This window comes from Clavelina lepadiformis, chromosome 3 (assembly GCF_947623445.1).
Source record: "Clavelina lepadiformis chromosome 3, kaClaLepa1.1, whole genome shotgun sequence".
In the NCBI taxonomy this organism is placed as follows: Eukaryota; Metazoa; Chordata; class Ascidiacea; order Aplousobranchia; family Clavelinidae; genus Clavelina; species Clavelina lepadiformis.
In genome coordinates this window covers 20902468-20919331 of record NC_135242.1, presented here as the reverse complement: position 1 = coordinate 20919331, position 16864 = coordinate 20902468, and the positions used below count along the sequence as shown (strand labels likewise).

Sequence of the window (16864 nt, the reverse complement as noted above, 5' to 3'; positions counted from 1 at the left end):
TATTTTGGCACAGGGAAATGGACCCCAAAAATTAGGGCTGTAATGCAGAACTGCACAATCAAATGACGTCATAATCTGAGAAGTCAGATTCTAGTCTTGTAATGATGAGGTTATGCACTAGACCCAAAACTATGGTCTATGTCACCACGCCGAAAATAAAACTCAAATTATTTTCCACTGCAACTTGGCATAGCCTAAATCAGGGATGTCCAACCTGCGGCCCGCGGGCCACAGTGCGGCCCGCCTGAGATTTTTGTGCGGCCCGCTAGTCATTTTCACTCCAAAAGTATGTACTTTATGTACCCATTTTTCTTGAAATTTAATAGGTTTTGCGGCCCATTGAATTATTTCAAGTGACAATGCGGCCCACTATAATAAAAGGTTGGACATCCCTAGCCTAAATCATTAATGAATAGGGGTCGATTAGAAAGCTGTAGGCTTGAACTTGCAATTTTTGTATGCTTTTTCCTTGTGACATGATTTTCTGACACTATGCCAGAAAGATTGAAGATGATACTTACGGCAATTGCATAACAATTTTTGTTCCTTTGTCACGCGAGAGATCTCTGGCATATCATACAGACCTTCCATACTGGGCTAGGCCCACAGACACCTAGGCTAGTTGCCTAGACTGTTTCGAGTGTTTCTTGTCAATTGTCGGCTCGGTAGCTGAGTAATTAGAGTTCAAGGTTCACAATAATGAGAGTTCTGTGTTCGATACACAGTGACGCTACTGATGTAATGCTATTTGGCAAGACATGAAATACGCTTGCTGCTGTTCGGTGGACCAGGTGAACGTTGCTAAATTTGGGCAATATGATATAAAAATGACAAATTAAAAAATGTATGACAATCATAACTTTCACAAAGGCTAATTCAGTAACCGGGGCTCAAGCAACGAGAAATAATTGCTGGGTTTAAGTCGTGTAAACACTTTCCTTAGTCCAAGGATAAAGATTATTATACCGTTCCTTACTGCTACTGGAAAGTTGGTATATATACAGTATTATTGATGTATCTTTGTATGATTCACCGGATTTATCTGGCAAAGAATGTTGGCTTATGTGCCAAGACATTTTTAAAAGTTGAAAACATACCCTAATAATAAATGTGTGTAATCTAGAATTAATTTACAAGTTCTTTTTGACTACTGGTGTTAAAGGCTATTATCATAATCTGTATACATTAGTTTTGTAAATGGTTGTCAGCACATTGCAGCCCCTCCCATTGAAATCTTTCTACTGTGGGAGTTGCTTGTTGACCAAAAGATCCTTTTTGTCAAAAGTTGCTTGTTCTTTCTGTTAGTTTAATGCTGTAAGTTTTTCTCACTGTGGCAAACGATATAGGAAAATGAAGGAATTTATTCACGCCTTTGAGACAGCTTTTTATGCCTAGCTAAGTTATACACAGTATGATAGGTACAAAAAATGATAATTCAGAAACTGGACAAAACGGAACGTGGTATGACATAATTGAAAAATGGAAAGAAGTTGAAATATCAAGAGAACATGTATCGGATGATGTGTCAACTGGATATCAATTCAATCTCCAGTCTGTGACTGGTCATCTTAACTTGGTAGGTCACATCCTGTTCCTCTAATTTTGGTTTGTGCATTACCAGTTTGTATATAGTCATTGTGCACTGTGGTTTATGTATTGTACCCACGTATGAGCATGCGCATAGACCCAATGCTGACACTTAGAACATAAGTGCAGCATAGGCTGGTTGCCTAATAGTGCAAGCAGTGGGAAAAGTATTGCTCCCCCTGAACTTCTAGTTACAGATCAACCATGTGCCTGGGATTATTTCCCATGAACGCGTCACTTTCAAAAGTCCATGAAAATATTTTGTCTGGCCCGCCACAGATGAGCTTATTGTATTGTATCGCATTAAGCAAAGCGGTTATCTGGCCCGCAATCATCAGCTCTCATGCTTAACTGGCCCTTTGTGAAAAAAGTTTGGTAATGTCTTCTTCAAACCAACATGAATTGGTTGGTCGAATATCAAAGTGAAAATAATAATATTTTGGCCTACAGAGTGAACTGCAAACAATAATGTCCAATATGTCTCATGTTGCAATAATGTAACATTCCTTGTGTGATAGGTAAATTAGATTATTTTTGTTTAAAAGTTGAACAATAAGTTCTCTTAAACTTCTTGCAATGTCTCTTTGTACTTTTTACTTTATTATGCAGTAATTGGCATTAGGTCAATACACCTCAGAGGTGTTTTAATCAAGAGAAATTGCAGGTATGGTTTAATAAGGAGCCGGATGAAGTTCCAAAATAGTAAGCTATTGCTTTTAAAACTAAATTGACAACGAATGTTCGATATTTGATATCTTACAGTCGACATTAAGCAGAACAATGCTTTCCATTATTAGGTCATTTTTTGTTTCGCTGTGCATTGATGCAGACACTAATCAAACTACTGTATTGTCAAACATAGTTTCAAAACCAATGAACATGTTTATGTAGTATTATATATTGTATAGTAATATATTGGCTAAAATTTTTAACAGCTGTCGATGATAAACTTTTAACCAGTTGTTTGATGTGACAAATTGATGTAGGTCTAGTTGTTTATTTTATCTCGGTGTGTTATATAACATCCTGGTCAGTTTAAATAACTTTACAATGTATATATACAAAGATCTGTGTAACTAAGTTCATTAGTTTATTTATAGTACGACTAACTCCAAAGTATACATTACATTTACTAAATTCAGTTAGAAAAATAACCAATAAATCTAAGGGAATAATTATGAAGTATGTCTTACTATGTCATTGAGCTTGAGCTTGATTTCCAGTTAGTTTGGTCATATTAGATAAAAACCAATGTTGTGTGAGATTTAAGTCCATTTTAATGCTCACTTCCAGCTACCATATGGTCATGAATGTTATCACAGCTTTTCTATGCAATAATGGTAAAAAGCATATCGCTCAATACACTGATATGAGAGGATTTTATTAGATTGATCATAATTTATTGTTTTCGATTTTACAAAGCACAATCATTTTTAACATATCTTTTATAAATTCAGTGATACCAGTATAATTTTCTCATATATATAACTGATTATGTAATATATATATAAGCTTTCATTAAACCACTAAATTTCGCAGCTTTATTTAGCATACAGATACGTGTGTGTTTTTTGTCCCAAGGTTGAACCATCATAATTGCTTGTCGGGATATTTCAAGGGCTCTTGAGCTAGGCACTACAGATTGTTCAGTGGCTTGTAGCAGTGATTACATTGATGGGTGTGGCTTGTGTTCTGATATTTATAGAGCATCTGTTTTTATAAGTTTGGGAGCTTTAATTTTGTAGGAAAGGTTGGGAGTTATAGCTAAAGACTAAATATGTAGTTTCTAGCTATTTATTAAACTAAAATCTCCTTAGCTGTCGTTCTCTCTGTGAAGGATCCGATATATAGAATAATAAGAACTAGTAGCAGAAGTTATTTATGGATCTGTAAACTGGTGTATTTAGTGTAATCTTTAAATTTTTTAATTTTTTCCTTCAGTGGCATACAGAAACAACGAAAAAGTATAGTTTTATATTTTTATCACTTCTATTCGTTGTTTCTGTGTCTATATTTTCATAGTTACTGAAGATGCCATTGCAGGCAGAAAATATAATGTTTAGATATCTAAAGATTACACTAAATGCACCTGTTGACAAATCCGTAAACATCTTCTAGGTATGTATTGGTGGTATTTTAATGACTGCCAATGGAAAAGCTGTAATTGTTTCTACAGTGACTGCATAAAAGTATGTAAATGATAGAGAGGATTCTTTATGTAAATACCCCAGAAGTTGCACTTTTAAGTTTTGGTGTACCATATGGTGTATTTTTGAAAGTAGCGGAAATGTTTTGTTGAAAACGATGACAAACAAGTCTGTACATTTTAAGTTTGATTCCACTAACCACTTCGAATCTGACTCTGGAAGTTCATGTTCATCAGACCATGAAATCCAATTTGTTAACAGTCATTCATCGGAGCTGGTGAAAATTTTGCCATCACGTCACATCAGCAACCATTTATCTGATTGGAATACACCAATTTTTGATGTACAAAGATGTAGAAAGAAGTGCTATAGCAGTTTAAGAAGAATTCGATTTACAAATTTCGCCCGTCGGTACATTAGCACACCATTTATCATTCTATTAAGACGATTAAAAAATTGTCCAGCTTTACAGAGTAAGGTATTTAATTGGTGACTGGTCCTATGAAAGTTTGGAGTTTTGAATTTAGTTGTTAGTTTCATTTACCAAATTTTTGTCTCATAGAATACCCCAGATGCTTATAACCTGGAATATGAAATCCGCCTCACATTGTTTGATGTATTGTATGGCCGTTTTATTGGCAGGACATGGCGAAGCAGGAAAGTCCGATCAACGCAAAGTGAAGAACAGGGTCAGCATTCTCAAATAAAGCTTGATCTGGTAGGATATATACAAATATATAATGAAGTAATGTTTGTTTTACTATGTGCGAAAAATTACCATCAACTGGTAGTTTTTTATTGCTTTCTAATGGTAAAAACATGATAAAAAATTTACATCAAACCCGCAATTACAATTCTCTGCAGGGCATGTGAAGTGAAATCCCAAAATATCTATAAGAATGCAAAACATGTGATACTGTAATTGTTGTGCACATAAACTTTTGCAGCCTGTGTATTTTCACACACCCATTCTTGATTCAACCATTTTGCTGGTCATCGAGATTGTCACCTATCTAACTCCAAAGAACCCACTACCAGGACAAGAAAATGTCACAAAACAACGATCATTAGGATGGGGAGTATTAAGACTTTTTCAGAGTGGAGTACTGATAAAAGACATCAGCGATGGTGGAGAAATACCAACAAGGAGGTAGTGTCTGTTTTCCATAGCATATTTACCATGAGTTGGTTCAGCTGAATCACTGCAGTTTAATTATTTTATTTTGAAAGTTGTAGCAGTTTTATTATTTTGTTATCACAGAACTGTGTAATTGAAAGGTTATTATTTTATTTATATATTTTTTTCTGAATCATATCTTTTATTGATTTTTTTTCAGTATTTCTATTAGCAGAACTTGATTTATTTGTATATGTACATTTAATATTTTGATAATCTGTAAATATATATTACTGCAAGTTAATTCATATAAATGTATGAACATTTGTAGATTGGATGTGTATCAAGGTTCTCCCCGGGCTCTTCTGTACATGAAAGACCCTATAGAAAGTAAATCACTTATATATATATATATACTTTTATCCATCTTTTGTTTATGAAATAAAATTAAATGTACAAGTTGGTAATTAAGTAGATGATGAAAATAACTTGTAGTTATGGTAACAATAATAATTAATGTATCGTTAAAGGAAAAATCTAATAAGCAATTAATAATGTGTAATGGGTATTGCACAAACCTATATTCATGGTGTATGTACAATTGTACATAATAAAATATATCAACCTGAATAATTACATTCCTTTAGGCGATCCTCAGATAAAGTTGGTGCCAGGATGCCAGATAACTTTAACATTTAGTAGGCACATTGCAATGAACACCATCATGCATCTAATGCCAGAAAATGTTCTCTATGGAGCTGATGAGAAACTTCCAGGAATGGCAGAAAGTTATACAAAGCATGGAGATAGTAAGACAATTGTCTAGCACTGGATTAAACGTTTCTTTCCTTGGCTTGTGTAAATAATTTTTATATTTATGCAATTTTATGGCAAGATAATCGTTATAGAAAAGGTTTATTATAAGTATAATTGGCCAAAATACTGTTTTGTAATAATAAAATACTCTATTGTTATATCCGATTAATTTTTTATGCATTTCAATGGGACCACCAGTTACAGTTAGTAATTTAGACCATTTTCATATTTGGTGCATGCTTTGCTTCATATTTTAGTTCTTTTGTTTGTAGTTCATGATTACTTCTGGAAACCGAGGCTGATGAAGCAATGTGTTGGATACATTGACAAACTTTCCATCAATCTTGGCACAACCATTGAGAGATTTGAGGATGAACTCTGCAAATTGGCAAATTATGACAGACTTAAACGAGAGAAACTTACCGACGATGGGAAGTCTGTAGCCGTCTCAGAAAGAAAACTTATGGTATTACATATAATGTGTCATTCTGTTGCAATAATATATTTACGGATACTACACTTAAATTGCTGCGGTTGTTTCTTTTACTTGTTTTAGTACATACAGTAGAAGTTTCTTATAGCTTTTTCTAGACTTGGTTGCAGGAAGTGAAAGTGGACGGGGGACTCCAATTTGTTTTTATGACTTACAAATTGGTTATCAGTTCATGCTTTCTAGACTATCACTTCTCAAAATGTTTTGTATTTTTTAACCGCAACCATTTGTATGACATAGATTGGAGTCCACAATGGATTTTGCTACATCCAGAAGCCTCAGTTTGCTCAAGTGGAACCGGAGGCTCTGGTCGGTGGAACAAAGATGGGAAGTTTTGGAAGAGGCAAGCGAAAAGATCCTTCATTAATAAGGTGAGGAATGAAAGAACTAAACTTCAGCAAATTTGGTCTTACAGGTTAAAGTGAGCGATGCGAGTCCAAAAACAAGTTGGAATTAAATCAAAGTGTAGTTGCCAGTAAATATACTGTTGAATGGGTTTTTAATAATATGTCGTGGACTCGTGGTTAAGCAGTTATTGCCAAAATTGTATCGTAAACTTGACCTCCTATTATGACGATGAGGGCGGTCATTATGACCACAGTGTTAAATTAACATGCTTGATGACTGTGGTTTGTATGTGGAATGGTAGTAGTGGTAGGTTAACCAAAGTGTTTTGGAAGGAATACGTTTCCATAGGTAGGTGATTAGTAGCAGGTAATGTTTATTTTCAGCATAGGTATGTCACATGAACTGGTAGAGCATTCTTGTTTTTACCGCAGTTACCGTTACCGGACTAGGCTAGAGCCAGCAGCCACAACCGCACTGTACTGTACGTTAGCATTTACATTAACTAGTACAAATACCCCAACTGTAAGCTAGTTTAAGCTTATTTAAAATGTTTATGTTATACAGTTAAGTACGCTTTACTTATCCCTATCACTATTCACTTGCAGGCCACACGACACATTCTATTCATACTTGATCGAAATAGTCATCTCTATTGCTTCTGTTATTGTGATGTAATAAGAACCGCCGTCTACGTCACATTAAAGCAATAAATTAGTGTTTTGTTTTGCTGCCACTTATTTATGGCAATAACTGCTTAACTACTGTATATTTGTACAAATGTTTTCTCCAATGTATTTACTGACAGCTACTCTTTTATGGGAGGCCAATTTGTAATTGGAATTGCCCCTTACTGTAAGTTTTTATTTGTAACTGCATCCAATATATTCTTAAGTTTTATTTTTTTCTTATGAAGTTTATCGTCAAGTACCAATCTAGTGTTGCGAAGTCGCATACAACTCAATGAGATGATTCCCCACTCGAAAGTTGCCATCGTGTTTCAACTTGAATACATTCTGTCTCTACCTGCTCCACAAAGTAATGTGACAGGTGAGCATAAAGACCATAGTTGATGTTTCTCATTTTAAATTATGTATGGTTGGGAAATATTCTGTCACCAATAAGTGTAACTTTCACCAGTAATCTATCGATTCAATTTGCATTGAAGGTTCTGTGTCATCACTTCGTTCTCAACCTTCTAAGATAATGGTCAGGTGGGCCTCTTGGACACCATATACCTTAAGCAGGTTGCCAGAACAACCAGTTACTGTCACCTTAAATGTAAGTTTTTCCCTTCGCATGTAGTTCTTATATGTTCGGGACAATCTCTAAGACAAGTTAACCCAAAATTAAAGAAGAGTTGTTAGTTAACATAACATACTAATATTCGTACTAATAGTGATGCTCCCATCTATCCCAGTAAATATATCAGACAAAAAATTTTCATGAATCAAGATCAATAATTATTATTTACTGACTGAGTGACAAATTTGGCGCTAATTCTGGCTGATGTTGTGGCAATTATGGCATCACAATGTGAAACCTATGTGAGTGATTATGGTGTATGGTTCAATTAAGGATACTGAATGGGATGATTTGCTTGTGTAGGTGACAAGAAACAATAAAAATTAAACTAGTAATGGGACGATTGACCGGAAAATCACGCATTTCTTAAGAATTGAATCAGTATCGAAAGTTTTGTTATAAGATTTACAATCTTTAAACTAATTCTTTTTATTTTAAAATGCATACATTTACAGTTAAACTCACTCTTTAATAATTTCATTCTTGGACTGGGTTGTTTTTTTTTCAAGGCCGAAATGCTTCAATTTTGTCATTAGCCTTGCTTTAAATTAGTTGATTTTACAAATTACAAAATGAATACATTGCTCTGATCGTAGCTGTAAACAGAATGTTACGTTTTTAGATGTCAACAATTGGGTTGGAATCATTTTGTAGGAATCGCAATTTCTAGGTATCGGAATTGGTTATATTTTTGGAATTGTCCCCAGTTTAAATGTTAAACTGAAATGTCTGGGTTAGTTAGGACTAACCAAACTTACATTCAGTGCATTTATACTGGCTAGAGAGAGTAAGACTACAGCTCGCTGAGCAAAACTTGGCTGCTGGCGCTAGCAAAGTCCAGTACCAACGTTTGCTGTAAAGAGAAAAATGCTTGAATAGTCCATGCACTGTAATCTATGATATTTTCATACTGAAAGCAGACTTGATCTGCAATTGCAATCCTTCTGAAGTCCTATGACTGTAAATCCAAAGTGCATTACAGTACAGTACCTAGCCCACACCCTACCACCATATTCGAATATCAAAACACCAGCCATCACGCATGTTGGTTTCACTAGGGGACACCATAATGGTCACCATCTCCGACTTAAAAGGCCCCAAATTTGCTATACATTTTTGTGCCAATAATTTCTTAACCACGTAATACTGTTGAAAACTTCTTTCTTTTGTATGCTTACTGTTGAGTGTAGACACTACTTTGGTTAAGGAATTACCTGTCTTAGCACTAACTTTATACTTTTAAACTGTTACCATGCACTTAATGCAATCGTAAATACCAATAGCGTTGATTTATGTTGTTCATTTATGAGATAATGTTTTGAGTATACTCATACTATTAGAATACTGTTTTATTCATTTAACAGGGTGGCTTGTCAGCAAATCCTGACAGTCTTCTCTTTTATAAAGTTCAAAAGAACCAAGATGGACTGAATAATAATGGTTCAATAAAGTATGTCAATTTCATGAATTGTTCTGTGATTAATTATATCGGTTTGCCCCTCAATTTCACTTGTTGTTAATTTGTAGGAACTATTAACTTGTTAACTATATAAGTAGTTATATTAACTACTATTAACTTGTTGATTTTGCAGCACACCCGAACAAGCAAGTTTATGCCTGCGAAACTATATCCTGTTATTTATTTTACTATTAACTTGTCTTCTTCATCATCTCTCAGGTTCCGTTATCTAACTTCCGACCAACCGATAGCAAATTCAACATCAATTGTTGGTCAGTCTGTTTTATCAAATGAACCTGTTATTGGTACAACTCAATTGCATGCACCAGATGTTGTTCAGGTAAGGTAGCAACTTAGGTACAAGGAGGAAATAAGTTTGCATCGTCAGCTAAATCAAGTATAGCAATTATAACCACTAAACTTCTTGTACGGTTGAATTGCACGTGTATGCCTATGAATGAAACATACCGTGATAGACCTGTAACATTGACATGTTTTTGTTAAAATATATGAAGTATGTTAGATCATAGGCATTTCTATTAGAAAATTATGGAAATTAATTTTCCGTTTTCTTATAGGTGAAGGAACCAGATGATTCATACAGTGTTGAAATTGCTCACTTGGAAATGGCAGGAGACCAACATCCAGTTCATGCTCCGCCCATCCAACCAATTGCACAAAGGTTGATGATGATAAGTCTCCCTATGCTTTGTACATATTGCAGCAAGGATGCTGATATTCTATGAATCTTTACCAAGCCAACGTTGCTTTGCATGTAATTAAACATGTCTTGTATTTAGCAGTATACCGACCTTGACGCGTGCGTCCTACGCTCGACTTTATAACGCTGGATTTCCCGAAATCCTTGATCGAAAGGGTTTGCTTCCTCAGATTATTGATGCAAACGACTTAATGTTTAGGTTTAATCTTGAAAAAGAAATCACAGATCCACTGCAGGTTGGTTCTTATTTATCAGTTTGTTTGTTGTACCTGTTGTATGGCACCTTGTGTTGTTCAACCAAGTCTAGAAAAGTTTATACATGTCATTTTCTATTCATTCTGCCCAGAAAGAAATGTAATTTCACTTCAGGGTAATCAGAAGGGAAATTTTATGTGTTATCTTGTGGATGGAAGTCCAATAAACTTTCAATCCATTTTTTTGAATTTTTTAGACCAATGAGGTTTGTGTCCAATTTCTGGCATTCACAACTCCTGTGCAAAGCCCAGCAGAGGCTCCACCCCCGACAATGAACTCCATCTTTTTGTCATTCCAATTCTACCGCTTTCGACCAGTCACGACTCAGCGCTTGTCACTAGTCAGAAAAACCGACTCAGATGGTCGATACAACGACAAGGCACCTTGTATACTGCGCAAAATTGAAGCAGGGGAACAGCTGGATGAAGGTATTGCAGAGGATTGTATTTACTTGTGAATTATTATTGCAGAAGTTTAAATTTTAAATAACTCGTGGTTATAGTGATAGTAAATGTGATGAATATTTATTAGGTCAGCCTGGACTTGAAGTTAAGTATCACGTTGATCCAGTCCACATGAAGGCAGGTGAAAACAGCGCTTTCTTAAAATACCTCGCAACTCATTATCTGCACATTGATGTTTGGAATGGAGAGTCTCTTCTCTTGATGGGATCGTTATCAGTCCCGTTAAAGGTTTATAGACATCATGCACTCTATTCGTTTTTCTAATAACTTTTGTTGGTTACAGCCGAAAATTTTTCATCTTGTTTGAATTTATTTCTGATAATGATAAGCACATGCTTTGCAACTTGTTTAGAATAATTATTAATAATATTAAATAATATTGTTTAGAATAATATTATTCTATTGATTATAATCAAAAGAAAGTTTAAAACCCCAATCTTGGGCATGAGAAATTTTTAATCATTTATCAAACAGACATCCATTCATATGCGTCGCTAATATATATCATCTTGAACCTTCAGCATCTTCTTCGAGGGGGTAATTCTGCTGTTTGTGTAAACCATGAAGTGGATGTTGTTTTCTCTGAGCACAGCGATGTAGCTCCAACATTCACAGGGGACTTGAGCAAGGGTGGAAGTGTGCGGCCATTAGGATTAAGCAAACAGTACAGAGGCCGACTTCACCTAAGGTAGATTATAGTGACTTTAGTACGTCATTGACAACTCAGAAAATGTGAAACTTAAAATACATTCGAACTTGATTGCGGTTGACAGTGGTTTATATCTAGATTAATGAGATTCCTTCTATAAATAGAAGTTAATTTGTATGAGAAGAAAGAGAAGAGTTAACTTTTGTGTGAGAAAAGGCTTTTTTGTACAGATTGGGTAATGTGGGATATCCATCAGAAGACAAATCATCAATAAGAATGAAGAAAAGTCCTCTAGTGGTGGCAGATCTTACTGGATGTGCGTTCCACGGTGGATCATTAACATTTGCTTTACAAAATTCTGGTAAACAAAATGTCAATGATGAATCGGTGTGGACTTGTTCATTGCGTGATATATTTTTTGCTAAAACATGGAAGTTGTTTTTCAGGTTCAGTTCGTGCTAATCGATGCAAGGGAAGAAAGATGATTGAATCCAATTCTGAGTTATCTGAACTTCTGCTGCTTAATGCTACAAGAAATGAAGAAGGGTAAATGCAGAACACATGCCTTGAACACACCTTGATTGCATGTTTGCTTCACCTTATGCCAAGGCATTGCAGTGAAAGCTAAATATTTCTTGTTGCAGTGATAAGGAAAATGCTGAAGCTGGCAAGGGTATGGATGCAGACAGGCAACGTAAGATTTCTCGCATGAATGCTGTTCGCAACCTGGAGGATGAAAATGGTGGAAAACCACAGACAAAGATTGGCCAACGTGCATTGGTTAGCCTCAGCAAGTTTGACCACCCTTAATAATTTCATCGTAAGAATAAGATCATCGGGGAAACAAACCAGAACTACTGGACTAATATTGTCAAGGGATGGAATGCAAAAAGCACCACATTTATTTAAGTGTGGAAAGATATGGGAACTTAAAGCTTTTATGGACACATTGAGGCCATTTTCAACTTATACTCATGATGATATTATTTTGCTCTTGATGTTAAAATATTTCCTCACAAATTTGCATACTTTTTCTTTTGATTTTTTTTTGCAAATTACGAATTTTTTTCGAACTGTAGACACTTAATGGGCCGCAAGTTTAACAAGCTTCGTTTGTGCAAATTTTCTGTATTGAAAATTTTAACATTTTGTTTCAGTTGAACAGGCAAGAGAAATCGCTAAAAGAACGCGATCTGAAAACAATATCCTCATACCGTGAGAGATTAAAATCGGAGCATATTATGGAAATGTTGATGCTGTCAATTACCACAAAGCACACAATTCGTCCAACTCTGGGTATTGCTGAGTTTGTTGAACTAAAACTGAAGAATCCATTTACAACCCAACAAACTGTTTCCATCGAGTGTAATTCAACAGATTTCAGGTTTTAATATTATTTTACCAGAATTGCTACAAGCTCTTTGCTTTCATGTGAAACAGGTTGTTTGAGTATTGTGTAACTAGCCCAAGCCATAACTAGCATTGAATGGCAAATTTTGTAATCAAAACCAATTTGAAAACTTGAAACCAGCAAAATCGAAAGCATTTGGTGACTTGGCTTTCTTTTTGAACTACTTTTGCATTTCCACTAATACAGTTCACTTATATGTCAGGGTGGTCACTGATTCAAGAGAATGGAGATATTTTAAAGGCCTTGCCGGTTTACACACCCCAGTTGAGGAAAATATGTTCAACTTTGATCCGAATAGTTCGCTACCTCAGGTAAACTGACCCAATGTAACGACTCTTTTTGAAAAATTTGTAAAGCTTAAGTTATTCAACAGATGGTATCGGTAAGATTGATTATAATTTTTGGTTAAGCATGCAGAAAAAAGACTCTACTAAATATACTGTATTTTTGCACAGATTTACCTTCGTCCAAAGGAAACAGTATACATCCCATTTCGCTACCAAAGTTATGAAGCTGACCACGAGGTGGCAACTCAAGGACCTGGTCATTTTTTTAAGCCGACTCCCACTTCTCTCCAGCCAGTCAAAGATCAACATAGTCATGGCACCATCAAGTCCAAAGTTGTGAAGGTAACTCATAAATATTTGTTTTGGATGGTGATAAATTTCTATACATTTTTGCTACCAGCACGAAGGCAGAAGTCACGGAATGAATGGTTCTCTGTGAATTCGACTTTGGCAATCTTAAGCTAACGATCGAAAACCCTTGAATTACACGGGTCAGAGTTTACTGGGATTGGGCTGACCGACTACCTGAAAGGGTGTATAAAGTTTTCTTATAGTTATTAGAAGTGGTTACTGTGGTCCATATCTCGACTCGGCCACTTGCTTATTGCTTTCTAACCCCAGCACCAATATCACATGCCTCAAGTTTCGTCCTGAGTTCCATCAAATATTGATGTGTTTTAAATATTTGCAAGAGTCATATTAGTCTTCTTGTTGTATTTGTCAGGCGATCCTACGAACAAGTGACGGAAGGCCACTTTCTATCCTTCAGCTGACAGTGGACCCACAACCTCATGTGGTTGACCAGACTTTCCGATTTTACAACCCGGAGCAAACTTTCTTGAAAAAATGCATTAGACTCCCCCCATTTAATAATAACTCTGGTAAGCGGCAACTCTATTTGATTCTATTTAGTTATTTTCGTTTCTATTGCTTTTAGTTGTGTTAATTTTTCCTCGTTCTGATTTTAGTGCTCTGTCTTATAACACTGGGCAATAGATTCGGGCTTTTTCAAAAACGACTGCAAAACTTTTGATCATGTTTAAATTGTTACGTCGCAGATCATCAATTCCATGTCGTATGCAGCGATCCAGAAATTGTTTGCCAAGCTAGGTCACTCAGCCGTGACGAGCCGCGGGAAGTTTTCTTAAAAGCACCATGTGGTAATTCCCCGTCTGTAAGAAGATTTTTCCTGGCCATTTATAAGTAAGAGTTTAAAGTTTCATCTTGATCAAAGTTGGCATCTCAATCGACTAAAGACTTTTAAATTCAATCTTAAGGACTAGCATATTTTTTTCTTGAAGATTTTGTAAATTTCGTTTTTCTAATAAGCATGCACAGCCAGGATACTTTTTAAGCCACATTCATTGACAGTGGTTTATTTGATTTCATCTTCATTTTTTAATGCAGTGATCCGTTTCTCGCCATTCCTGCCCAAATATGGCAATTTTACGTCCACTCTCTCCAGCGCATCGACGTGAATTCCGTGTTGGGACAGACAAGCCGGTTCTCTTTGGTGCTGCGAGGAACCCAGACCGCCCCCATGGTGCAATGCTTCTCTTCCCATCCAAAAGAAATGCAGGTACAGAAGCAATAAGAGAGAAGCAATACCCGCTGTTAGTGATATTTTGTGGCTTTATGATTTGACACCACGAATCCGGTGTAATGGTACAATGGAACTGCTATGGATAGCTAGGGCAGACCTAACATGTAAAAGCTGTGCACGCTGCCTTTACGTAAGGATTAAAGTCAAAATACCTACCAACTGCCAATACTATATCAAAAGTTAATGAATCGTTTCACATCGGAATATTTTCTAGCTCTCGCCGTCCGAAAGATTTCTACTTCCGGCAAATGGCGTATATGAAGTCAATGCCGGTGTACGAACCACCAGCGTTAATTCCAACACCAAGTACATGTACGTTAACGTGGTGGACACTGAATATCACCAGCTTATAAGGACCTGGCTGGTTGCCGTGAAAGCAAGGGAACCAATGATCGCAAAGGTATGAGGCAGATGATGTATAGCGCGTGTTTTCTCTAATGAAAAATTTTCCAAGTTGAGACCTACAAAGCGTGTAAATTTGTCTTAGTTTTGTTGAAATGACACGCGACGTTTACCAAGAACGAAGAATTTGCTGACCTCATAAAAGTTAAACTAAACGCTTTACTGATCATGTGACGTACAATTTACATCTTGTAGGAGTTTGACATCGAGTTATCCCGGTCCGGCGGGAAGGGAAACAATAAAATGATCACGTACACTAATCCATACCCGAACCGAAAGAAGTTTGTGTTGATGACAAGCAGATCGGATCTCTTGCATTTCCGTGACGTGAACATGGAGGTATTAGTTGAAAAATGTCAAACTTTGACGAACCAGTATTATAAACCAGCATATAACGTATGCAATAACTAACTTCTTGTGTCTCTGAATAATTTGTTGGAAAAGTAATCGTCGTTTGTTCTTACGGTGAAAACATTACAGCTCGGACCTGGGGAGAAGACCACAATCGGGTTACGATTTGCGTCCGGTGTTGCTCAGTCTGGTAGATTCCCAGTCCACATCTTCATCAATGACCTGGAGGACAAGAACGAAGAGACATTTCTTATCAACGTCACTTACGTTTGAATTGCGTCACTTAATATTACGTCACCAAATGATTTTGATGTAGCATAGCTAACGGTTTTAATGCCGTGTTAAATAAATCATTTATTGTTGTTCTAGAAGTTTCCCTTTAGCTGCTCTGTGGCGCAAATTAGTTATTTTTAGCGTAAGTTGTAATGACGTCAGTTATAGTACATGGCCGGCACACAGTTAGTGTCAAAGTTGTATAAACAAAATAGTTTTCTTGTATAGAGTGTTGCTTATTTCTTACTTAGTTCTATGGCTTGATGATACGTCGTGGTGTATTTTATTTGTAGTATTTTTTTGAATTATTCATTTACTGTATATTGATTTCTATTTTTTATATGATGAGATGCTGTTGTTGTAGAAAAGATTTATATTCTGTAGATTTTGTCCTGAATTTACACTTTTATAGCAATATTTCGGTCACGGTACCAAGAATTATTTTTTACGAACGAGATATTTTCACAATAAACTCGATATGCACAACAGCTGTGATCAAGATTGTTTCTGAAACGATTAAGGGTGGGTGGCTGCACTTGTCTTAAATTACTACTACTATAATTAAGTTACTACTTCCGGCTATTTAAAAAGTATCCGGTCAACCTTTGCAACTGAACAAGGTTAAGCCAGGTTGAAAGAAAAGAAGCAAACATCCATACCAGGTTACAATTTTTGATATCTTTTATAAAAAGAAGCTCAATGGTAGTTGGATATAGATTAGTTAGATTTTAAAAGTAGTAATTATATATCCGAACTCTGGGTTATGGTGAAATAAATTTTAAGACGCTCAAAATGACTGTGCCACGATTAGGTACATGAGATAAAGGAAATTGTTGTTCCAAGCAAACTTTGTATGAGCATGTTGTAAAAACAAATACTATGCACCAATTGCGTCGTGTTCTGCTTCTTCAACCGCCCATGATTGGTTGCTTTGTCACCAATCGGCGCGTATTATGTTGTGATAAGCCCGTGTTCCGGCCAATGACAACAATCGTTTGATGTTCCAAATAAATTATTTTTATCCTAGAATGCAACAAAAATTATCATCGCGCGGTTAAACGCTTTTTCTATTCTTTTAAAGTGCTGTTTTCCTTTTCCACATTTTAACGGGTGTCCCGAAAACCATTCGCAAAATAAAATGATCGCGTTTTATCGGTCACAATAGGGCGCCATTGGTAA

The 16864-nt window shown here is 35.9% G+C and overlaps 1 protein-coding gene across 2 annotated transcripts; it reads left to right on the top strand.

The window, feature by feature from the left end:
• The first annotated feature begins 1027 nt into the window (after positions 1–1027).
• Positions 1028–16173, top strand: LOC143449970 (nephrocystin-4-like). Of its 2 annotated transcripts, none has more exons than XM_076950332.1 (28): positions 1028–1576; positions 4297–4452; positions 4682–4884; positions 5183–5241; positions 5499–5660; positions 5940–6133; positions 6401–6531; positions 7422–7555; positions 7674–7786; positions 9175–9260; positions 9489–9609; positions 9848–9951; positions 10073–10226; positions 10442–10673; positions 10777–10937; positions 11231–11397; positions 11589–11719; positions 11805–11904; positions 12003–12138; positions 12516–12742; positions 12972–13080; positions 13225–13398; positions 13781–13937; positions 14115–14259; positions 14464–14635; positions 14874–15059; positions 15257–15400; positions 15542–16173. In XM_076950332.1, exons 1-28 carry the CDS (start codon positions 1412–1414, stop codon positions 15683–15685), a joined length of 4167 nt encoding a protein of 1388 aa, XP_076806447.1. In that variant the 5' UTR covers positions 1028–1411; the 3' UTR covers positions 15686–16173. The 2 variants fall into 2 exon arrangements, with proteins under 2 accessions (XP_076806447.1, XP_076806446.1); XM_076950331.1 differs by having other exon boundaries at positions 10070–10226.
• Positions 16174–16864: the final 691 nt, after the last annotated feature.